Source organism: Ochotona princeps, chromosome 4 (genome assembly GCF_030435755.1).
Source record: "Ochotona princeps isolate mOchPri1 chromosome 4, mOchPri1.hap1, whole genome shotgun sequence".
Classification (NCBI taxonomy): Eukaryota; Metazoa; Chordata; class Mammalia; order Lagomorpha; family Ochotonidae; genus Ochotona; species Ochotona princeps.
In genome coordinates, this window is record NC_080835.1 from 42,782,622 (window position 1) to 42,806,080 (window position 23,459).

Here is a 23,459-nt window from a genome sequence, read left to right on the forward strand (position 1 = left end):
AACTGAGTCGAATATGGAACAACCATATCACAGCCCAAATCATTTTTGCAGGAAAAGCAAACAGGAGAAATATTAATTTCCTCAGTTCGAAAACAATGAAAGCAATCAGGAAGAAGGAAATTAGCAGAGTGGATAATATTTAATTGAAAATATCTAAAATGCAAATGAAAGGAAATATATGCATAAAGCAAACAAGAGCATAGGTAGGACAGATCTAGTGCAAAAATCTGAAAAGTAAAATGCTGTCATGTATGAAATAAAAAAAAGATTATTTTCTCTGATTGTTGGGGATAGAGAGAGAAAAATCTTCCATTTGCTCGTGTGCTGCAGTGGAGCAGGCCAGAGGCAGGCCCTTCATTTAGGTCTGTCCTGTGGGCGGCAGGGCCCAAGCGTCTGGGCCAGCTCGCACTGCTTTCCCGGGCCTATGAGCTGAGGCGAAGCGGCACAGCTGAGTCTTGAACCAATGTTCCCATGGAGTGCTGGTGTCGCAGGTCCTGTGGCTTCACCTTGGGATGATGCTGCATGTGGAATGTTCCACGTTTGACCTCATGTGATGAGCCACAGTCAAATGCAAGCATGCTAAAAATATTGTACAAAATGATTTCCATACTATGTGCATAAAGTACATTTGCAAAACAGGAGCATCATGGTTTCTACCCCAAAGTTTAGTTTGGAAGAGATTGCTTTTCCTGTGACCCACACATAATGGGGCTTGGCAGGGACAAGGGACAGGCTTTTGCTTATGGCACCTCTTAAGATACCTGTGTCTCTGGCTCCAGCCACAGCTCCACTTCCGATTCCAGGTTCCCAGGTACCCTGGGAGGCAAGGAGACAGCTCGCGTACCTAGGTTCCTGCCACCAATGGGACAGACCAGATTGAGTTCTGGACTGCTGGCTTCAGCCTGTCCCAACCCTGTTACGGGCATTTGGGAAGTGAACCAGCAAGTGGAAATTTCCTGACATTTGTCTGTCTGCCTTTCAAATAAAACCACATACAATTTATTTAGAGATAGATTCACTAAAGGTTTCTTTTTCAATGTTTTCAAACAAAACTTCCAGAAACACCACAAAACAGGCAATAAAGGAGTTTAGTGTTACTCCTAGGGAATGTATTAACCCTTTTCATATTGCAGATTAGAAGTTTTCCTAAACCTGATATTCAGAAGATATTCAGAAGTTTTCCTAAACCTGGATATACAGGTTGTGTTGCTGATCATGCCTAGCTTTCAAAGTTGCAGAATCCCAGTTCAGCCACGAGGGGGCGCCCAAGCCATTCATTGGACGAGAGTCCTGGCTGAGTGGAGGAAAATGAATGGGGTTCTCACTGAGTGGGAAAACTTGGTTAATAACCAGGATTCCAGCTCAGCGCGGATGCATAGCCCCACCACCTGCTCAAACTACTGTTTTCCTTTATAATCCTGAGGTCCTCATGGACCTCGGCTCTGGCTGCAGGAGATAGGGGGTGGGCTTGAAGCTTGCAACCCTGAATGAAAAGAAAAATCCATCCTCTTGGTCTCCGTGAGTTTCTGGAGAGATTGTGCCCCTCCCTCACTGGCTGCACAGCCACTACCCTGGCCTCATCAGATTAAGCCGAGAAGCTGGGAAGAATTTAAGGAGATCACATCCTTTTGCAGGATTCATTAGAAGAAAGAAAAATCACATTGAATATTTTCAGTACTCCTCAGCTTTAGACCCCACTGGAACCAGCGGATGGTCCAAGTTCAGAATGAAAGGGCAGAGAACCTAGGCCCTTTTGACTTGGTTAGCATCCAAGGGACTTAGGACAACTCTGGGTTTTTGTTCAGAATCCGTGGTTCCTGTCTCTACCTGTACGTGGGGCTGCTGGAGCCCCGGCTTGATTTATCGAGCTGAACCAGTCAGCAGCTAATTTGTTCATTCACAGCTGTCCTTTGAGAAGTGGTGGCTGGGGAGAAAGATGAAGATCATTGAAAATCAAGTCAGTTGCAGTGGGCAGGACCTGGCAAAGTAGGTCACCCTGGCCTTCCCTGGGGGCCCAAGCAGGCTGGCATCCCGTTAACCTCAATGGGATGGGCTGTGGGAGGGGGAAGGGCGGGGGTGGGGGCGGGGCTCTTCCTGCAAAACGGAGCTTGGCTGCACCAAGGCGTCCTGATTTGATTTCCTAATGAGATCTGGAAGAGGAAAAGGGAGATCCGGGAATGGGAAAATCAGAGGAAAAGCCCTGTCTCCTGAACAGGCCAGCAACGTGGCTGTCCGGGTGAGTTGGTGTCTGCCCTCCAGCAGTTCTGTTGTGCGGCACCCTCAGGAAGTCCGGGGAATGGGCACAGGGGAGGAGGAGGCCCAAACTATTGATTTCTGATTTTCAGAAAGACTTTGCCATCTTAGAAAAGGAAACATGTGGGCCCGGTGCAGTAGCCTAGCGGTTAATGTGTTCGCTTTGAACGTGCAGGGATCGCATATGGCCTGGGAAAGCAGTCGAGAATGGCCTGGGGCCTTGGAATCCTGCACCTGTGTGGGAGACCTGGAGGAAGTTCCTGGATCCTGGCTTCGGATCGGTGCAGCTCCTCTTTGTCTCTCCTCCTCTCTGTATATATGACTTAGCAATAAAAAAAATAATATTAAAAAAAAAAGGAAACACGCAGGGCCACTTTGTGGCGAGTGGGTAAAACCATTGCCTGAGATGCCAGCCTCCCATATGGCTGCTCCAGTTCCCACCCAGCTCCCTGATGAGGCACCTGGGAAGGCAGTGGGAGATGGTTCAGGCTTGGGGGCTCCACCGCCTACTCCTGGCTTTGGCCGGGCCCAGCAAGGGCCATTGTAGCCGTCTGGGAAGTGAACCAGTAGATAGTTCTTTGTGTCTCCCTCTAACTCTTTCAAATAACTAAATCTTCAAAGCTGCAAGCAGGAAACATACTCCTGTGACTTCTAATCCCCTAGAGCCTCCTGGCCCCTCTCCCCTTACACAGAGCCACGTGTGCGTGTCTACTCTGGACCCATGCTTCTGCTCACATCCACCTGCTCTGGATGCCTCCCCGTCATTCAGCCGAAGGGTTTCTCAGGAAGCCACAGAGGGGTTTCATGTGGATAATTGCAAAGGGCCTTTCGCAGCCCTGATGCGCCATGATCCCTCAGCAGCCAGGGCACAGCTCCCGGAACACCCCATTCCTCCTCTCCGGAACACTTCCGGCCTGATCTCCTTACCCGCCCTCTGCGCTTCCCTTCGCAGACAGGTCCATCTGTGAGCCCTCCCGGAGTCAGTCCTGAACTTCAATGCTCTCCTCAAGCTGTCTGTTTTCCACGCCCGTGGCATTGGCATGGATTGCTTGCTCTGAATTCTGTACCTCAGCGCAGGATTGTCGCCCTGGGATTCAGGGTGAGACGGCTCCCGGGGGCCTTACCACCTCCGGCTGGGCATCTTGAAGACGCCTTAACAACACAGCCCTTCAGAGCCCACCTCGTGGTCTTTCCCTCTGCCCGTCACCGAATGCTCCCTGTCGTAGGAGGATGCCCCGTGAGCGGCTCCACTGACCTCTCAGCCGGGGGGCGACGGGAATGCTCGCTCTCCCTCCCTCCCTTTCTCCTTACCGCCGCCTGTGGTGTTCCTTCTCAGACATCGCTCACGTGGCTGGCTCTCCACGGTCATCACCGCGCCCTTGCTAACCAAAAGCACAGTTCATTCTCTCCTGCTCTCTGCGGCAGTGCCCTCACTAACCCTTTTGCATGGGAGACAAGTTTTAGTGTGTGTGTGTGTGCGCGCGCGCGCCCGGGCATGTTCGTATGCCTGCATGCAGATCTGAGCCTATCATCCTTCTTATAACCTTTCAATGATTTCCCATTGCTTGTAATGTAAAAATCAAAATCTTAATGGTGCATACCATGGACCCACGCCAAACTCATCTCCGATTTCTGGATCTAGTGACACCATTTATCTATCTTAAATGCTCCAAGTACACTCTATCCACATGTCCTCACTCCGGGCCTTTCCTTACGTTCGTCTCTGGATTTCCTGGATTGTTCTCTCCTTGCTTTGTTTCTAAATTTTCATGTGTTGGTTCACTCCTTAAAATGGCCATAAGAGCTGGGGCTGGCTCAGAAAAAGCCAAGAACCTGAGAATCCATGTGAGTCTTCCACGTGAGTGACAGGGGCCCATTTCCCAGGCACATCAGTAGGGAGCCGAATAGGAAGCAGTGCAGCCAGGACTTGAACTGGTGCTCCTAGATGTGTCAGAATACCACTGCTGTGCCACAAGGCTGGCCCCACCTGCGTCACCTTGTCAACTCCTGCTGACTCCTCAAACCTTAACATTGGCACTTCCTGGTGGAGGCCCTCTCTGACCCCCAGGCTGGGCCAGCGTCCCCCTTCACAGTCTCTCCTGGCCCCCCTGCCTTTCTTAGCCAAGCTACATTTGTTTGTGTGGCTGACAGATGCCCACTGAACTAGGAGCTCCATTGGAAACGCTGCTCTATTCTCCTTGGAGCCTTAAGTACCTTTTCTAGTTGTTTTATTTGGAGACCCACAACAAATGCTCATCGACACCATGAAATGTTTCAATCATCTTTGACAGAAGGATAAGTGAGAGTTAAGATTCCGTTTTGCTTTGAGGTGGAGGCAGTTTGATCTGGTCACACTGCTAATTCCATGCTGATCAGAAGCCTGACTGGCAGATAGATAGATTAATTCTAAAGTGGGACAATGAATGAGCTGTCACTTAACTAGAGGGATCTTGTGATAGGCTACGGTGTAGGCATTAGCGTCAGTGGGATTTGGTTAGAACTCCACCCTTGATGGGACTGCATGTCGACACTGGGCCTGCCCTGTAACTTCAGTCTCAGCACCCCAATCCCTACTTTGTCAGGTTAGTGGGAAGGCCAAGTGCAATAATCAACGTAAGGGCTTACTAGGGTGACATACAGTGGATCCTCACAGTAAATGATGTCTTTCTCCTTTCTTCCTTTCCTCTTTCTCTTCTGAATGTATCTTGCTTTAGCTTTTACACTTCATTCAACTCTGCTTCCTTGAGAGATCCCTGATATCCAAACGCTATGACTCACAGAGCCAAGCCCACACCTGCCATTGAGTGCCCGCCTTTTCAGAGAACCCAAGGTGATGTTCCTGTACAGGTTCTGGGAGCCCAGGAACCGAAGTTCAAGGCAGAGCTCGGGCCACTTAAATTCTGGGTGGACTTGATTGCTGTTAGATGTCAAGTGGGCCCACGGTCTATCTAACAATCCGTCTATTTAATCTTTTTGTCTCTCCATCCATCCATCCATCTGAAGAAGAATTTGGGGAATTGTCAACACAAACCTGGATCCCAGAGATTCAAGGGCAGATGAAATTGCCAAGCAACAGGGGACAGAATCCTGAGTAAATGTCACTCAGTGAGAGGGACTTGCTCTGAGGAAATACACCTGTGGACTCTGAGGTCAATGTGTGTTCAGTCTGCTGCGGGCGAGTGCATGCATGGATATGTCACGGTGAATCAGGACCCCCAGACAGAGTCCTCTGCAGTGCGAAAGGCACTGGGGGTGAGAGAGAGAGAGCAAGCAGCCAGGACCACACAACATGTTCTTTGCATGAGCAGCACTGTGCTTGCTTGTTCATCTGACAGGTAACACTCCTGACCTGAATGACAGCTGGTGTGTGATGGCCATGGGGGTAGGTGGCTTCATGTGCAAGGCTAGGAGGGAACAAGGGTCTATTTGCTACTTACACATTGACAGGCTGCCACGCTGGCCACTGGGCTTTGGCTTTGATGACGGTGAGAACCTCGTCACTCTGCAAAACAAAGAAGCACAGACTGAGTGGACAGAGCTGGGTTCATGAGAACAAGGGAGAGTGGACACGGTGACATCAGCCCTCTGCAAGGGAGAGGCTCCACCTGCCCAGGTGCAAAGCCAGTTCGCCTTGGGATGTGGGAACCCTGGAATCTCAACAACACCAGAAGGGGGAATCGGGGGTCTCCGTGTGCCTGGAGCATCCTGGACACGGACAGGCCCACTGAGTCACACCTTGGGTTTCCAGCTTAACCCAGTCCCCTCCCCACAGGAGACAGAGCTGGTTACCTGGGCTCTGCCTCAGCTAGCCAGACTCTCATGCCAGGTCCAGCCAGGAGGGCCATGCCATGTGCTTTGTACCCAGCTGAGACAGCAGGATCTGCCATGCAGCCCGCATGTGACCCTGGGGACTGTCGAGCAAAGTCCAGGGCTCACCATCCTGGCTTACCTCACACATCTCTCTGTTTGGCTTTGGACAACAGCACATGGAGCACCATTAAAGCATGGAGAATCCCAAATCATTGTTTCAAAGACTGTTTTTTTTTTACATTTTATTATTATTATTATTATCATTTTATGATACAGTTCCATAGGCTCCTGGCATTTCCCTTATCCCAGCCCTAATTCCCTCCCCACCAACCTAGTTCCTCTATATCATTACTAAAGTATAGTTCTTCATACACAGTCATATGTCCATCATTGTGGGCATGGACAATGGCAGAGTCCAGCATCCTATTGTCAAGATATAGTGAACAGTTTCATTTTAAGTCCATCTTTGTGTGGAAGTAGAAATGCATACTACATTGCATCCTCACATCTGGATATGTTAGTCCAAAGACTGTTTTAATAATTTCTATTTTGAAGGAAGTGTTCAGTGGCCAGGATGAGGGCAAAAGCCTGAACTTGGTTGATCTTGCTCAACTTTACTTTGGGGTGTGGCTGGGTTTTTGTTTTCAAGGCCACACGGGGTGACAGGTGTCACACTTTTTGGCAAGGTCTGTATTTATCTCTGGCAGGGGGATTTCCCCAGAGTGGAGTCGGCTGGCCCTGCTTCTCCCCCGCACTTGGCCTGGGTGCAGTAGTGTTCACACAGCATTATCCACTAGGCACAGAAAGACACAGAACACCACCAGCTGGGGAGGGACAAGCTTTGTGGTGAATGGAACACATGTCTGGGTCCCAGGGAGTAGAGACTTTGGCTGGCTTGCAGCAATGTCCCACTCCTTAGGGCTGTGCATGGAACAATTTGGGATGAATTGTTGAACTTTCCCAGACAATCCTACTGTCTTTAAGGAGACTGGAGGGAATGGAGTCCAGAGGCCTCTCCAGGCTCAGACCCAAGGATGATAACAGCCTTCTGATTCATAGTCTTGTCTGCCCTCCAGGGGAGGAGCCAGTGGGTGTTGGTGCTTAGAAAGGCAGGGGGCCCTGCCAGATGCAGCCCAACTGCTGTTTGGTGGCCCTGTTGAGGGTGAAGACCAGGACAAGTGAGCAGAGGCAGCCCACTGGGGAAGCTGGGAGCTGTTCCCTGAGGTCAGACTGCCTGGGATGCCTACTTTCGCTGGAAGGAAAGATTCTTTGTATGCATATATGTCCCAAAAATCTCAAGTCTGTAGGAAAAGTGTCTCCTGGACCCAATGGAACTGCTACATTTCTTATGGGGCATCTGTTGATTTGTTCTCTCTCATTCCTAATAAATATCTGTTGGATGCCTGGGAGCTGTTTACAATGAGGGCCAGCACATGGTCTCCCCTAACCTTGATGTCCCACACTGAGCCCTTCATATGACCCTAGAGCTCTTCCCGCTGGATGAGAGCCACATCCACCAGCTACTTGGATAGAATCAGAGCATCACCCCTTCTTCCTCCTCCAAGTCCCCACACCAGTCAGACCCCATGACCATCTGTAGTTCCAGCTTCCCCTGGATTCCTTTTGGTCACCCCGTCTGCAGTATCTTCTTGCCTTGCCCTAGTTCATCCTCACAGACCGCCAAATTGACCATGTCTGCCCCCTGCCTGCATGCACCCACGACTCCCCGCAATGTCTATGGCCATCTCCAAGCTCCTTAGGGACCACAATGCCTCTCTAGCACCATGGCCTGCTGTTTCTCTTTGATTTTTTTTTTAATACCAGAATAACATACCCTTACTGCTGGAAATTTAGCAGCACAGACGCACACAACGTCAATGTTGAGCATCTCGTACTCCAACTTCCAGCTGGCCTTCTGTCTCCTTCTCTTTTCCCACACTGTTACAGCTGACTAGGGATCTTCCCCCTTTTACTATGCTGTGCATCTACCTGTGTGTGCACATGCACATTCTGTGTAGTTCTGCCCTTATGCTGCAACAGAGAGAGCACCTGGATCCGCAGCATGGCTTTGCATTTTCTTAACTATTGCATCCTGGTACGCCTCCCATCAGTACACAGTGTGGATGCTCCACACTACACAGCCGCTTTCCCCTTTGCCTTCAGTAGTTAAGAAAGTGTTGGAGATCTTCAGGTTACGACCGGAGGGACTAAAGGGACTAACAGATGACAGTAGGTGCGTGGTGAGTTAGCACTCACTTGCCCTGTGTGTGCCAGGGCAGCTCCAAGCCCTCTGAGCCGGGAGAACTTCCCCTCATGGACAGCTGGGCTCTTAGTCTTGAGGGACAGCTGATGGAAGGGGTGTGAGGCCAGAGGACGCCACAGGTTGGGCTTCTGGGCATTTCACATTCCAAAGCACAAAGGATTCAACTCCAGAGTAAGCAATCCACATAGGAGGCTTCAATGAAAATCTTGGTTTAACAAGTCTCTGCGGGGCAGGCAGGATCTGTCACGGCCCCCAGGGGAGCCAATCACGGAGCATTCCCAATCCCTGCCTTGTTAGGATGATGTTCATGCTGTCCTCAAGGACACACCAGTCAAAAGAAAAAAAATCCAGAAGGCATGTGTCACCATTCGCCTAGTGAGTGACACCCCTAGGCACCTTGGCCAGGCCCACAGGCAGAACCTGGAGCCTCGGCCTCGGCCCTGCCTGGATGTCACCTTCTCCCCTGTTCCTCCATCTTCCTGCCTCTTGACCCTCTGCTTCTGTCCCCTGGTTCTGAACGGCAAGGTGCCTCTTCCTGCTATGCCCTGCTTCGCTCCTAGGGGCACTGATGCTGAACATCCCCAGACCTGGAGTGGTGCCAGGCCACGAGCTCCCATCAGGTCTCCTGCTCTCAGGAAGAGAAACGCGATGCGGTCTCTGGTCGGAGAAGAAAGGAGTGTGAACAAGAAACATCACACACAGCAGCAATTCCGTGCTGTTCTCATGGTGGGGGAAGGTGAATACCTCACCTAATACCCACATACAGAATCTCATTGACTCCTGCCACATGTTTCTAAGGCAGGTATTCCTTTTGAAACCACAGAGACAGATTGAGATGGCTAAATAACTTTCTCTACTAGGCAATGGCTGAGCTGGTGCTTAAATTTCACTTGGGCTGTAGTGACCACGCTTGTAGCCATCATGAATTGGCAGGGAGCACTGGGCCCAGGGGCTGTGCACCTGCTGCCCTGAGTCCCAGCACAGCCTAGTTTCTGTATATCTTGGCCACGCTTGGAGGAATATCAGAAAATGTCCCGAGTGCAGTCGGGGCCTTGCTATCCTGAGCAGTGAATGGATGAGGGAGGGGGGTGCAGGCTCCCTGAAATGCAGGGAAACACGGTGCTACAAAAAAAGGGCACACCCCAGTGGCACCGAAATCCCAGGTGGAGATTCACACACCGGCAGGAGGCATGTGGACATCCCACGATCAACTTGCTTCTTACAAAGTCCTTTGGCTGACGAGTTGCACTTGAGATGAGGAAACAGGCTCAGGGACATTGAGTGGCTTATTGAAGACCATCAGTCCCCGTGGATCCCCTGGGGGTGGGAGGGATGGAGATGGTGGTGGTGGGTGTGTAACTCCAATACTTGTGTTCCTGCTACCTCTGGCTGTTCTCTCTCCACACCCCACCCCCTCCTGCACTGTCACGCGTCTTTCAGCATCACCACAGCTCCAGGCTGGTCAAGCACTCTGAGGAGCCCAGGGTTCCCAGCTGCCCCCCGGAGAGCAGCACTTGGAGTCCCGTGGGAGGTTCACCTAGTTGCTCCCACCATTTCCCAGAATTCCAACATATCACCCTCATAACACCTCGGCCCTGATGGCTTCCTGGCTGGAAAATAACTTTTTCATCCCTTAGTGCTGAGCAGTAGGCAATGAGCCATTTTATGAGGTGATAAGAGGGCTGTATGCAGCTTTAAAATCAGTCATGTCCCAAGGGAGCCTCCTGTCATTTTGACAGGCCCAGCTTGATCAGGTCGTAAATATACACGTGGTGCCCGTTTGGTGCCCACAGTCTCACGTGGTCTGCCTGGGAGAGCCATCTGAGCACTGGGGGGTGGTGCTGCCAAGAGCAGAGGGCAGCATCAGCCACAGCACCATGCTAGAGCTGCCAGTCGTAGAAGGAGACGAAGGAATGGCATGCAGAGGCCACGTCCGGAAGCATGGGCAGCCCGCCTCCGGTCCCACCCCGGCAGCCTGGCTGACTGTTTCTAAGTGCCTGCTCTGCGCCTCGGCCCCTGAAACAGCTGCTGTCACGAGCTGTTGTCTGATCCGCTATTTCAAAGCCAGAGAAGGTATCTGAAGCCATTAACAGATCCACCAGAAGATGATGCGTTTGCACAGGAGCATTTCAAATTCAATTTCTTTTTATTTCTTTTCAAACACAGCCTGTAATCCCGATGGGAAAATTGCATAATGCTCACAGATAACAATTTTCCCTTGAGACGGCTTTGTGGGAGCAAGCATGACATTTCTGAGGCTGGAGAGCGAGGGTCCCCCACAGTTGCCTGGCCTGCCCCAGTGCCCCTCCAGCCTCTCTGTCTCTCCCTCTCAGTAACTCTGCAGGTGCACCGAGGCCCCTCATCGCCCGTGACCTTCTGTCGATCTATGCGCACTGGCCATAGCTGTTGACTTAGCTGGTCTTTTGGTGACCAGAGTGCCAAGCCTGGGTCTGACTGAATTTCCTAGATTTCTATCATGTTATCTTCAATGTGCACAAAGCCAGTGGGCATTCTCATGTCTCTCTCGCCCAGCCTCTATCCACCTGTTCTTCACTGCCCTCTTCTCTATTGCTTCAACATTTAGAGCAATGTGAGGACCGGGGCAGGAGCCACAGGGACACTGGGGGTCAGGCCAGGAGTCAGATATTCTGACCTCACAGCACCAAACCCAGCCAGGAAGGACACTGCAAAGCAGGGGCTGTGTGCTATCACATGAGAGAGGCTACCAGAAAGCACATCAAGCACGGTGCTGGACACAGAGCCCTGGGAGGCCGAATGTGCCTCACCTGTAAGGGCAGAGCCCCTTTGAGGGACTGTAACTGGGGCCTGAGCTGTGGCCTAGTGAGTTAAGCCACTCAATGCAGCACTGGCACTTCTGATTCCGCTCCCTGCTGATGTTCTTTGGAAAGTAGGGAAAATAGCAGAAGATGGTCCAAGTGTGCATGTGGGAAACCTGAATGAAGCTCCTGGCCCTTGGCTTTGGACTTGTCCAGCTCTGGCTATTGGGGCCATCTGGGGAGTGAACCAGCAGATGGGGGATCTCTCTGTCTCTCCCTCTCAGTAACTCAGCATTTCCAATAAATACTTTTTTTTTTTTTTAAATTAAAGACCTTAACCTTGTTCCATGGCAACACACCTGTGGTGGTCTTAGACACAGCACAAGATCCCCTTCTCTCCAGCTTGTCCTTGCCAACTTCAGGTCCTGTCCCTGCCACCAGGTGACAGCAGGAGCTGGCTGCTGCACTCCTGCACTCCCGGCTAGGCAGGGATGTGTAGAGAGGAATAATAAATGAGTTAATGAGATAGTTAATTACTGACAAGCTAGGGGAGGCATTTGGCCTTCACTGACTGCGCTTGTGCGTGATTTAGGAGCTTCTGTGCAGGATGGAGCTGGAGAACGGCTGGAGGATGTGTGAGCAGAGAGCGGCATCACCTCATTCCTGTGTTTAGAAGATTGTCAGATACAGGGGGATACAGGGGATACAGGGGAATACAGGGGGATACGGGGGGTATACAAGGGGTGGGAAGGAGGGTAGGGGAGAGAAGGGGAAGGGTGGAAATCCCTGAGCTTAAGGATCTGTATCATGGAAAATAAAGATTTAAAAAAGAAGGAAGGAGGAGGAGGAGGAAGCAGCAGCTTGTTGGCTGCTGAGGATTGCACTGTAGTAGGGCAGGGGACAGCAGGGCCACCAGGCAGGCAGCCGTGGCTGTGCCCGATGACACCAGGTGGAGAGGAGCAGTGGAACCCCGAGAAGGCGTGGCAAGTGAGACACATTTTCATGGGAGACTCAACGGGCTCTGTTGATGCAGTCTGAGGTGTCAAGGGTAAACACCAGGGCAAATGGACAGATGAGGCTGGAGTTCAACTGAGAAGTCCTGGCCGAGGACACACATTTGAAAGCCATCGGCATGTAGGTGGTGGTTAAAGCCACCAGGCAGTCCATCGGTGCGACGGCCGGGCAGCGGGAGGATGGGGAGGATGGAGACGAGGATGAAGGAGAGCCAGAGAGGAACCGCCAGAGAGAGCAGGAGCCATGCCCAGAGTGCTGCCCCCACCCCTGCCAGCACCTCACTGGTTCAAGAAGACAAAGCGAGACCCTGTGGCCAGGAGGCCAGGCAGCTCATGTGCCAGTGGGGTAGGACAGGCATGCAGTCACATTCTAAAAGATGAGTGACAGATGCTGCAGAGTGCCACCCAAGACGGAAGAGAGGCTCAGGGTGCAGGTGAGAGAATGCACACGCTGTGGGAGATGCCAGGCCAGGGTGGTGCTGGGGCTGACAAGCACAGAAGGGAAAGCACAGCAGGGGGCGCTGCAGACACCCATGGCTGTGGCATGCTGCTGCGAGAGCTCCTGTGGGAGCTGCTGGTGAGAATTTATGTCTCCAGAAATGATTATTTTCAAAATTTTATTCATTTAATGTGACATTGTGTGAAATTCAGAAAGGGCGAGAGTGTGTGCTCAGTCTTCCATTGACTGTTCTGCTCCCCGCAGGCTCCCAGCAGTCACGGCTGGACCAGGCCAGAGCCAGCACCCAGAGCTCCAGAGGCCCGAGTGCTTGAGCGTCATGTGTTGTCTCTCCAGACGTGCATTATCAGAAAGCCGACTGAAGCAGAAGAGCCAGGATTCAAACGAGGTCCCACGATAACGATACTAGTGTGGGAATCCTAAGCATCCATTCAATCGCCATGCCACCTGGCACTCTGCCCAGAGATGACTGTTTGAGCCACTAATTTGTGCCAGGCTCCTTCTAGATGCTGAACAAGGGACATGCTGTCCCATGCCTGCCCTCAGCAAACTCTCATTCCCAGAGCTGGAGGGCAGGGAGGGGCAAGGAGGCCGGCTAGGGCTAGTGAGAGGGAGATGTGCTACTGCATGGGGTGCTAGGAAGACTTCCTGGATAAAGGCACTCAGTGTTGTAAGACAGACACTGATGCGCATGCAAATGGCCAGGGAAGAATGCTACCAAAATGTCAGTATACCTCACAAACTGAGGTCTGCAGGATTTGGAAAAAATCGCATGACCATATTTTAGGGAGTAAAAAGGGCAGGTGGAGGAAGGGAGAGAGAGAAGGAAGGAGGGAGAAGGATTTGTCATCTTCCTATCCTAATCTAGCAGCTGCCATCACTTGACATACTTATTTGCTCTGTCATACTCTTGAGATCATAGTTTGCACACATACATACAAACATATAACATATACATGTGCTTTTGTATATGCTTATATCTTTTTACATTGCTATATGGTCTTGGGGTTCATCACAAAAAGCTTGTCACCCATGAGATGATCTCCAAGATATATATCTCCTTTATACAGTAATCAAGTTGGAAAACACCAAGCTACCATTGTGCAAAGAAGCAGGAGGTATGACATGTGCATGTGCCTGTATATACACTGTGGACATGTGCATGGATGTGTGGCATGTGTGCATATGTATATTATGTGTCTCTGCATGTATGTATGTGGTGTGTATACGTATGTATATACATGTGTAGCATGTGGGTGTGGATATATGTATGCGTGCTATGTGTGTATGTGTGTAGTATATGTGTGTATCTGTGTATGTGTGTAGTATATGTGTGTATCTGTGTACGTGTGTATGTGTGTATGTGTGTGCATGTATGTGTTTCTGGCTACATAAAATACCTCTGGAAAGATAGATCAAGGATCTTCAAAAAGCTCATAGAGAATGCATAGCATGAGAAAAAACTGAATTAAAAAATTTGTGCATGGGCCTGGCTGCGTGGCCTAGCAGCTTAGGTCCTCGCCTTTGGGGGCTCCGGGATCCCATATGGGCGCCAGTTCTGGTCCCGGCACCTCCACTTCCCATCTAGCTCCCTGCTTGTGGCCTGGGAAAGCAGTCGAGGAAGGCCCAATGCATTGGGACCCTGCACCCGCGTGGGAGACCTGGAGGAGGTTCCTGGTTCCCGGCTTTGGATTGGCGCGCATCGGCCCGTTGCGGCTCACTTGGGGAGTGAGACATCGGACGGAAGATCTTCCTCTCTGTCTCTCCTCCTCTCTGTATATCTGGCTGTAATAAAAAAATGAATAAATCTTTAAAAAAAATTTGTGCACCAAAGTAAAGATCTGTCCAATTGCATTTCTTAGAAGACTTTGACAAAATGGGTGACCTCAAGGGCAGGACCAGCTCTAGATAACCGGAGAACAAAGGAAAGGATGGGTGTTCGCATCATCCACCTCTCTGTGCCTTTTGACTCTCCAAGCACAATATATCACCATCAAGGAAAGAAAGCAGAAAAGGCCATGTCCAAGGCAGAGTCCTGTGGGTTTCTCTGGGCAGCAACGAAGGCTGTGGAGGTGGGCACTGTGTGAGGCTGGAGTGGGCTCTGCAGGGCAGCGGGGCTGGGAGGCACTGCAGGGAAAGGGACTCCTGAGCCCCCCCCAACCCCCATGGGTTCTTTTCCTGACAATGTCAGAGCCTTTTAGGCTTTGTTGGGCTAGGAGTATCTTTCAAATAAAAGCAGTTTCAGGAGAAATGAGACTTCATCAGCTACCTCTTCTTTCCCCACTAACAAGCATCTGACCCAGGCATTGTATGTTTTGCTGGATCCTTAAATATAATAACATTTCACTTCCTTTCATCCAGTGATTTCCATAAAAGGCTTTCAAATTGTTAAGTAACAAGCTCCAAATGACCTGGACTGGAAGCATGAGAGCCTTAAGATGCTCAACACATTAGTATCAATAGGCTTCTCGGGAACATGGCCTTAGTGATCAGTGCTATCCAAATGCAAAACAACTGCTCTTCCACAGCTGGGAAGGCTTAACCCTTTCCATTCATGACACCCCCACCTGTCTGAAGTTCAGAGTGACCTCGGAGATTTTAGGAGATATTTTGTGTTTGGCACGTAAAGGGATGCCCCTCATGGAGTTTAAGAACACACACACACACACTGGTCCACTCCTCATTTAAAGGATGTCCCTCCAGGAATATAGTTCGTAATAGTGCTTGAGGATCACATGAGATAATGCAAGGAAAGGGCTATTTGGGTGGCTCTGACTGTGGGGTTAGAGGACTCTGGCTGCCTTGGTCTCAGTATCATCTCTCACTACTGCCAACCCTCCTCCTTCCAGTGAGTCCCCTAGGCTAGCATGGGTCTTTGAAAGTTCATGGCTGTGGGCCCGGCGGCGTGGCCTAGCGGCTAAAGTCCTCGCCTTGAGGGCCCCGGGATCCCATATGGGCGCCGGTTCTAGTCCCGGCGGCTCCACTTCCCATCCAGCTCCCTGCTTGTGGCCTGGGAAAGCAGTTGAGGATGGCCCAATGCATTGGGACCCTGCGCCCGTGTGGGAGACCTGGAAGAGGTTCCAGGTTCCCGGCTTCGGATCTGCGCGTATCGGCCCGTTGCGGCTCACTTGGGGAGTGAATCGTCAGACGGAAGATCTTCCTGTCTGTCTCTCCTCCTCTGTGTATATCTGGCTGTAATAAAAAAATGAATAAACCTTAAAAAAAAAAAAAAGAAAGTTCATGGCTGCATTCTGTGAAGGCTGCACCCCATGTTGGAGTGTCTGGGTTTGAGCTCAAGCTCCGCTCTTCATTCTGCAGATGGCTTTTATCGCTGTCCAGATAAGCAGTCATGAACCTTTGGGACTGTGACTCCACGGAGCTAGCACAGGCATCTGTGGCAGCTCCAATCGGAGGTCATGGCAGATGCCTCCTTCTGTTCTTTCCCAGAGTCAGCTCTGAGGGCCCCTGGCAGCAGGGGTGGCAGCGGGGGCGGAGAGAGGATGTGGCTATCTTCTTAGGCTATCCTTAGTTCTCCAGGGGAATTTTAGCATTTTATATTACTGTGGGAATTTTTAAAGTCGAGGTAGCCCAGCTGTAAGCAGCTGCCTAGGTTGTTTTGTACCTAGGCAAGTGTTACACTGCTGGGAGGAAGTAGCCAATAGTTGAAGGGCATTCTGGGCCTCAAATCTATGTTAACTATGCCAGTATGCCAGCAGAGTTGCCTATTGTACTCTACTAAAAAAATGTTAAAGACATGTGGGAAACTCAGCATGGCAGCTCAGCATGGTGGAAGGTGGGAAATGGTGGGCTGACATGCCACTCACCACTGCAGGGTGGGGGTGCTGCAGATTGCCTAGGGTAGGGTATCTGGGGACATGTGAGAGTGGGTCCACTGAGGACATGTTTGACAAGAGGGCAGTGACTTCTAGGAGCTTCCATGGACTGGGCCACTGCACTTGCAATTAGGTAAGAGAGCTGAGTCAAACAGGATTAGATAGGGTGGGGAGGGGAGAATCAAAGGGCATGTCTGGATGGTTAAATGGCATCACTTGCCATTTGCTGGTGTGTGCAAAAGCTGGGGCTGGGGCTGGGACAGGCAAGGCAGGACTGTAGCACCTGTCAACCAGTATTGGGACTGGTCTGGGGGTAGGCCAGGCTGGGCTAGGCTGCTGCATCTGCTGCCTTGCACAAGAGCCAGAATGAGTTCCAGTTAGCTGGGCTAGGCCATAGTCCCCACTGGCAAATGTTGGGACTGTGTGTGAGTCATGTTAGGCTGTCTGCAGTACTTGCTGGCAAGAGAAAGATCAGCGACTTGAGAGTGGACCTGGTAGGGGAATGTGGGCAATTCAATTCCCTGTTGGGCTGCAGCTCCTGTTGGTGAGAGCCAGGGCTGGGAATTGGTCAGGCTGGACAAGGAAATGGAACCTGTCAGCATATGTGTGGACTGAGTCTAGGGGTAGATTAGGCTGAGCTAAGCCACAGCATCCATGGGTATGCACCAGAGCTGGATGGATTACAGACTGGGCAGAGATAGGCCACAGCACTTGCTAATGCACACAAAACCTGGAGCTGGGGGCAGGCCTAGTGTGGATTATAGAGGGTCACCTTGATTAGGTCACGGCACTATCTGGTGTGTATGAGGGCCAGGCTTATGGATAGCTGGGCTTGGCTTGGCTTGGCTGCAGCACCTGTTAGTTTATGTGAGAGATGGGGCTGGTGGTAGAAGTGATCAGGCAGCTGCATCCACTGATATGTGCATTGGCTGGTATAGGTGATGGACTGAACTTGACCCTGAACTAGCTGACCCACACAAGAGTCAAGTCTGAGGTCACAGCAGGCAGAAATTATTGTGGGACTCCCCAGCTATATCATTGTACTCAGACCCAGCTACAGGGAACCTCAGGACATGTGCTCTGACCTTAGAACTGGGTTTCCTTAGTTGCTGATGCCTGTGCAGTGGGCAACATGCCCAGGTGTACACTGGGGACATGACGGCCAGTTCATCTGGGCCAGCAGTGGATGTTGAATGCCTTGTCAGAGGATGGAAAGCAGAACATGTTGGACAACCCTTTTGGCCAAGCTTTGCAACCAGTATCTGGGTCTGTGATGTACTAAAGTGGACTTGGTCAGCCAATAGAGCTTGGAAAGATTTTCTCAGCCTCGGTGCAACAAAGCCAACAATGTCTCAGAACTATCCAAAACACTCAAATTACATCCTTGGAACACTCTCCCCCATAGGAGTCATCAAATTACTGCCCTTCATCCCTGGGTGCTGATGTAATTTGACAGTGAGCAACAGCCCCTCCCCCATCCCAACAGACACAGGAGATTAAAAAAAAGAGGACTGAAATATTTGTGCTACGTACGCTCCTCCGTATCTCAACCCTCTCTGTTTTAATTGAAGACCTACATGGGTGTGCATCCCTCTCAACTACGTAAACAATGTTAAAAATAAAAATGAAAAGGTCAAGGCAAGCATGATACAGATCCTGCAAAGGTCTGCTCATCAAGCAGCAGAGCTGGGCTGTGCCAGAGGCTGGGATCCGTTTGTGCTCACACCCACCATGGCCCTCTGCACTTCGCTGAGGGCTGGTGAGGTCCATGCTGTTATGCTGCCCAGGGCCCTCTTGGGGAATGCAGGGATTCTTTCTCAACTACAGGAATGATGCTCAAAGGTAGCCATCAGTCCTTCTGCAGGTCACTCCTTCCAGAGGCCCTGGTCCATGGGTACACAAGTGGGTTGGGTCCCTTGTCCCTAAGGTAGGACAGCCTCAAAGAGCCACTGCAGCACAGTGGGTTAGCCAAGGCCTTCAGCGAGCCTGCCATGCAACAGTTCAAGCTTTCTTCTTTGCCTTTTTCTGCTTTCTTCCCTCCCTGCCTCCCTCCAGCTGTGGTTCCAAGAACACTGCCTGATCACTTCCGGCAGCTGATTTTGACTTAGAGTCTGTTTCCCCAAGAAACCAGCTGCTACAGTTAGTCGGGAAAGAACTAACTAACCAATGACATCCTCAAGAGAAAGCCCTGCTGTGTTGTTACATGAGGGGTGAGTGGTCAGGGTGCTGAGAGAAGGGTGGGAGAAGTGGGTTAGGCCAAGGACCCTGGTGTTTGGGTCCCGGACTGAAGGATTCAGGCCAGGGCAGTCAGCGGCACATCTGGATGATGAGCAGTCATCTAATTTCAGCAAAGCAGCATCACACTCCACATTAAAGCAAAGCTCTGAATGAGTATTTTAGAGGGTTTGTCGCTGTATTTGTCTTCTTGTTAGAATTGCTGTTTTGCTATTAGAGTCTTAAGAGAGCTATAAGCATAAGAAGTTAGTATCCAGCTATCTTTACACGTTCTTAAATAATGTGATGATGAAAACAATTATAACTCACCCCTGGGGAGTCTGTGAGCTTGTGCCTGCTTTTTAAAGGAAGCCCAAATACAGAGTATTACTCAGCTTTGGGAATTACCTGACTTCGCAGAAGCAGGGTTTTGACAGCTATGTGGCTTCACTGTGTAACTTTGGGCTGTCTACTTCACTCATTGCACCTTGATCTTTTCATCTGTAAAACAGGAACGATGCTGTCCACTTTACAAGCTTGTTGCAAGAGATGCAGTGCTGTGAGTGCAGAATGCTTGTCCGGTTCCTGGCAATGGTAAATGCTAAGTACCAGGCCGGAGAGGTAAAGAATGGTTCTCAAAAATCCAGCTGACTTTATCCAGCCTGGACAGATAGTGTGAGGATGGGGTTTAATAAGTTATTTCTACCTGGGAGCTCAAATTAAATTTGTGTAACAAATGAACAAGCAAGCAAATATGAAAGGCCCAAGGCACACACAAGTGAGAGGTTAACAATAGAAAACTATGAAGAGCTAGGGTCTAAACTTCAACATAGAGAATTTGACATTTAGGGATGACTCAATACACGAAGCATGTGTTTCCAAAGTGGGTCAAAGTCTGGCCTCCAATGATATCCAGCTCAAAAATCCCCGGATTCTGTGAATGTTACCTCTATGTCCAATCAACTTTGTAGACCTGCAGGCTGGCTTCCTGGAGTGTATGTGGCCTCATGAAAGGGAGACCCAGGGAGAGCTAACCAAAGAAGAGCGGACAGCAAGGGGGGAATAGAGGCAGAGGTGGAAAGGGCGCCAGCAGCAACCTGCCAGGGCTGGAAGGGGTCTCTGGGTGCCTCCTGAGGAACCAGCTCTGCCAGCACCTCCACCTTAGCCCTGTTCTGACTGGTGTGAGTCTTCTGACCTCCAGGATTAGGAGGAAACACTTGTGTTGTCTCAAGGTACTAATCTGTGGTCATGTAGGCACTAAGGTTACTAGCCCTGTTGATGAATGTGTTCAGTGAGAATGACGTTACTGTGGGAGGAGCGGGAGAGGCTAAAGGGCCTCCCTGAATCTGGTCACACTTCCCTGCAGTGTGACCCTAGCCCAGGAAGGACATTTTTCCGAGTCTTAACTTTCTTCATCTCTGAGATGAAACTGAAGTTAAATATTTAAAACTGTAAGGGTTCAATGCTGCCATGCTTTAGGAGCCACACAAGAGTGTGAGCTATGGTTATCACCATTTTAAAAGCCATCCAAATTGGAACTGGCTTTGTGACACAGGGTATTAAGGCATCTCCTGTAACGCGAGTATTCCCTAAGAGTTCCAATTCGAGTTCTGACTGCTCCACATCCAGTTCAGCTCTCTGCTGATGCAGGGAAAGCAGAAGATGGGCCCCTGAACTCATATAGGAAACCTGTATGGAACTCCTTGCTCTAGCCTTTGGCTTGGTTCAGCCCCAGCTGTTGCTGCCATTCAGGGAATGAACCAGCGGACGGCCATTCTCTTGTTCCCCTTTCTCTGTAACTACCATACAAGTGGATAATAGCTTTTTTTTTTTTTTTTAAATCCGATTTGGGAATTGTAATGAAGATGTCACCTCATAGGAAAATGGCACAATCATACATAAAATGAGGACCTGAGGGGACTCTACCCATGTTTGATTTAGATGTGGCAAGGCTACGCTTGGGGAGACAGGGCTGCAAATCTGAGTTCTTGGACCCCATCTGTCCTTTTTCAAAACTTGTCAGTCTTCAGTTCCTTTCTCTTGCGACCAGGCTGAGGACGGTGGTGTGACTGTCACTCAGACTTGGTTCTGATGAGGGGCTTTCCCTCCTTTACACAGAGCCCACCGATAATCCGATCATCTCTGACCATTGAGCAATTTCCCTCTACTTGAAGTTTCTTGAAATAAATAAATCATGGGAATAATCCATGCTTGAAGCAGTAACAATAAAAATGACTATTATTTTTCAAACACCAGACTGTTCACACATCTTCATTCCAGCTTCATGGGCACAGCTCAGCCTCCCAAAGTGAAAGGCAGAACATAAATAGCTTAGAAGTCTGAAGCTGGATGTTACCATAATTTTTTCATCATTTGTGATTCAATTGAGCATTCCCTAGCTCAGGTACAGGGAAAGGAGGAAGGCTTTGATGAGACTGAGTAGTGGTTTTTTTAAGAAAGATTTTTTTCTAAGGATCTTAATTACATAATATATTTATTACAAAACACACCTTTTACATGTACTCCCCTTTTCCAGCCAATTATCCTTATTTTCATCTTCATTACCAAACCAGCCACTGAGCAATGCGATGGCCTGCATGCTAGGCAGCAAACATGCTAATATGCTGTCTTATCTATGTGTTAACAGTCTCATTGGGAGGAGTTTACAGATGAGGAAACTGAGACTCAGAGAACTGAGAAGTTCACTCCCATTCACACAACTAATTAGCCTACAAGCCAGAGTTGGAAGCTGGGACCCTCTGATGTTGAAACATCATTATTAGAAGTGCCACCTACTACACTTCTGTACTTCTCTGAAGCACACAGCTTTAATTTGTAAAATTACTGTCTCTCTCTGGACCCTTCCTTTCCTGGGGAACAACTCCTTGTGCATTAGGATGCAGCTCAAGCCTTTTTGACCCTTCTGTGCTTCCAAAGTAGCCAAGTTGCCCCGTGGGGCCTCCCTGAACCCACCTGCTGTCAGTCCCTTCCCTGGGTCTGCTCTTCCTCCCACCACGAGGGCTTCAGACCGAGGGACTGACTGTGCGTGCTTAACTTTCATCTCCAGACCCATCTTGTCCATTGTCTAGCACAGGTTCTGGCACAGGAGAGGGATTGAATAAATGTTTGCTTAACAAACGAATGAATCAGCAGCAGCTCCCAGAACATTCAAATAGGTTTGAATTGATCAAAACTTGATTTGCTTCTAATGTTTCTGCCAGGAGTAGTCCAGGGAAATTAGGAAAACAAAACCCAGAAAGAATTCTCTGCTAAATCTTTTGCCAGACTGGAGTCAGATAAAAGAGCCTGTCATTGGTGTCTAACTTCTCAGTGGTACAGAAGGAAGCTGAATTCCACGGTGCTCTTCAGTTAGGTTTAATTCTTGTCAGTTATTTCATGACCCAGATAAGGCCCAGGACACCTGGCTTTGGAAAAGACTGAGGGGCAAAGAACAGAAAACAGAAAGAAGAAAACTATGGCCAGTGTCTGTCATGGATTGGGAGTCGGGGTGAGAACAGGAGGTACAAGCAGGGAGACAGGACTGTGGGGGGGCACTTGCCCCAGTTTTCACACTTAGAAAAGTTACTCTAGGAGGCATTGTTACTTCCCAAATCACAGAGATACAACAACAGAACGGAAGGAGGAAGTCCACCTCATAACTTTTCATATGTCCTACTACTGACTTCTATGATGATCTATAAATGAGTACTTTTTAAAAATGATTTATTTTTATTGGCAAGGCAAATCAGGTCTTTGGAGAGGAGAAACAAAGAGAAGGATCTTCCATTTGCTGGTTTATTCCCCAAGTGGCCACAATGGCCAGAGTCAAATCAATCTGAAGTCAGGAGCCAAGAGCCAGGAGCTTCCTCTGGGTCTCCCACGTGGGCACAGGGTCCCCAGACTTTGGGCCATCCTTCACTGCTTTCCTAGGCCACAAGTAGGGAGCTGGATGGGAAGTGGAGCAGCTAGGGCATGAACTAGCACCTATATGGGATCCTGGCGCTTTTAAGGCAAAGATTTAGCCATTGGCCATTGTGATTGACCCTATATATGAGTGTTTTTTAAAATTCTCCCTGCTGTTGGTTCACTCCCCACATGCCTGCAGCGGCCAGATCTGACAGCCAGGAGACACAAACCTAGTCACCTTAGTCTCCCACTGGGGTGGTAGGGGCCCAGTTGCTTTAGGAATTTTCTGTTGCCTTCCTAGTATGTTAGCAGGACACTGGATTGGAAGCAGAGTAATGAGGCCTGCAGTATGGGATACTGGCACTGTAGGTGATGCCTTCATCTGCTATTCCACAACACTGGCCCCATAATTCTGGTAACCATCTTGAGATTAGTACAGTTTTAATACACCCCAATTTTGCCAGTCCTCTAATAGCATTTTCCACTTTCTTTTATTATGTCAAGAATAGCACTTAAGTGAAGAAAATTCCTCTGAGAGGTTTGGGTTGTTGGATTTGAGTGGGACCTCTATTGTATGAGCCGTGGTTTGTTTGATCTTTGAGAAGTGAAGAACAGGAGGGACAGTGACAAGCTGGGGCTGCGTGATCTGGCTCACGGCGGCTGTCACATACATCTCTCTGCAGCTTTGTGTTCAGGGATGTCACATTAGCAAGATAATGGCAAACACTACCAACCAGGACTTTCTCTTCTTCTTTTCCATAGGGTTAACTTTTAAAATGTTCACTACCAATAATTTATATATTGTTGGTAGTGCAAGAGGAACAGACAACCATAAGTCAGAGGCTGAAGGCAATTTTCCAAATTTCTGATGTGAATCTACAAATGAGGGTGGACTTATGCCACCCATTTGGTGTCAAGATGTGCACGGCATCC

General features: G+C 49.7%; 1 protein-coding gene across 1 annotated transcript in view; it reads right to left on the reverse strand.

The window, feature by feature from the left end:
* SPON1 (spondin 1) overlaps window positions 1-23,459 on the reverse strand; it is a 296,762-nt gene that overhangs the window by 16,052 nt on the left and 257,251 nt on the right. Inside the window, exon 7 of the mRNA XM_004593761.3 lies at window positions 5,691-5,755. Within this exon, the coding sequence (XP_004593818.1) occupies window positions 5,691-5,755 (65 nt within the window). The remainder of the gene's footprint in view (window positions 1-5,690; window positions 5,756-23,459) is intronic.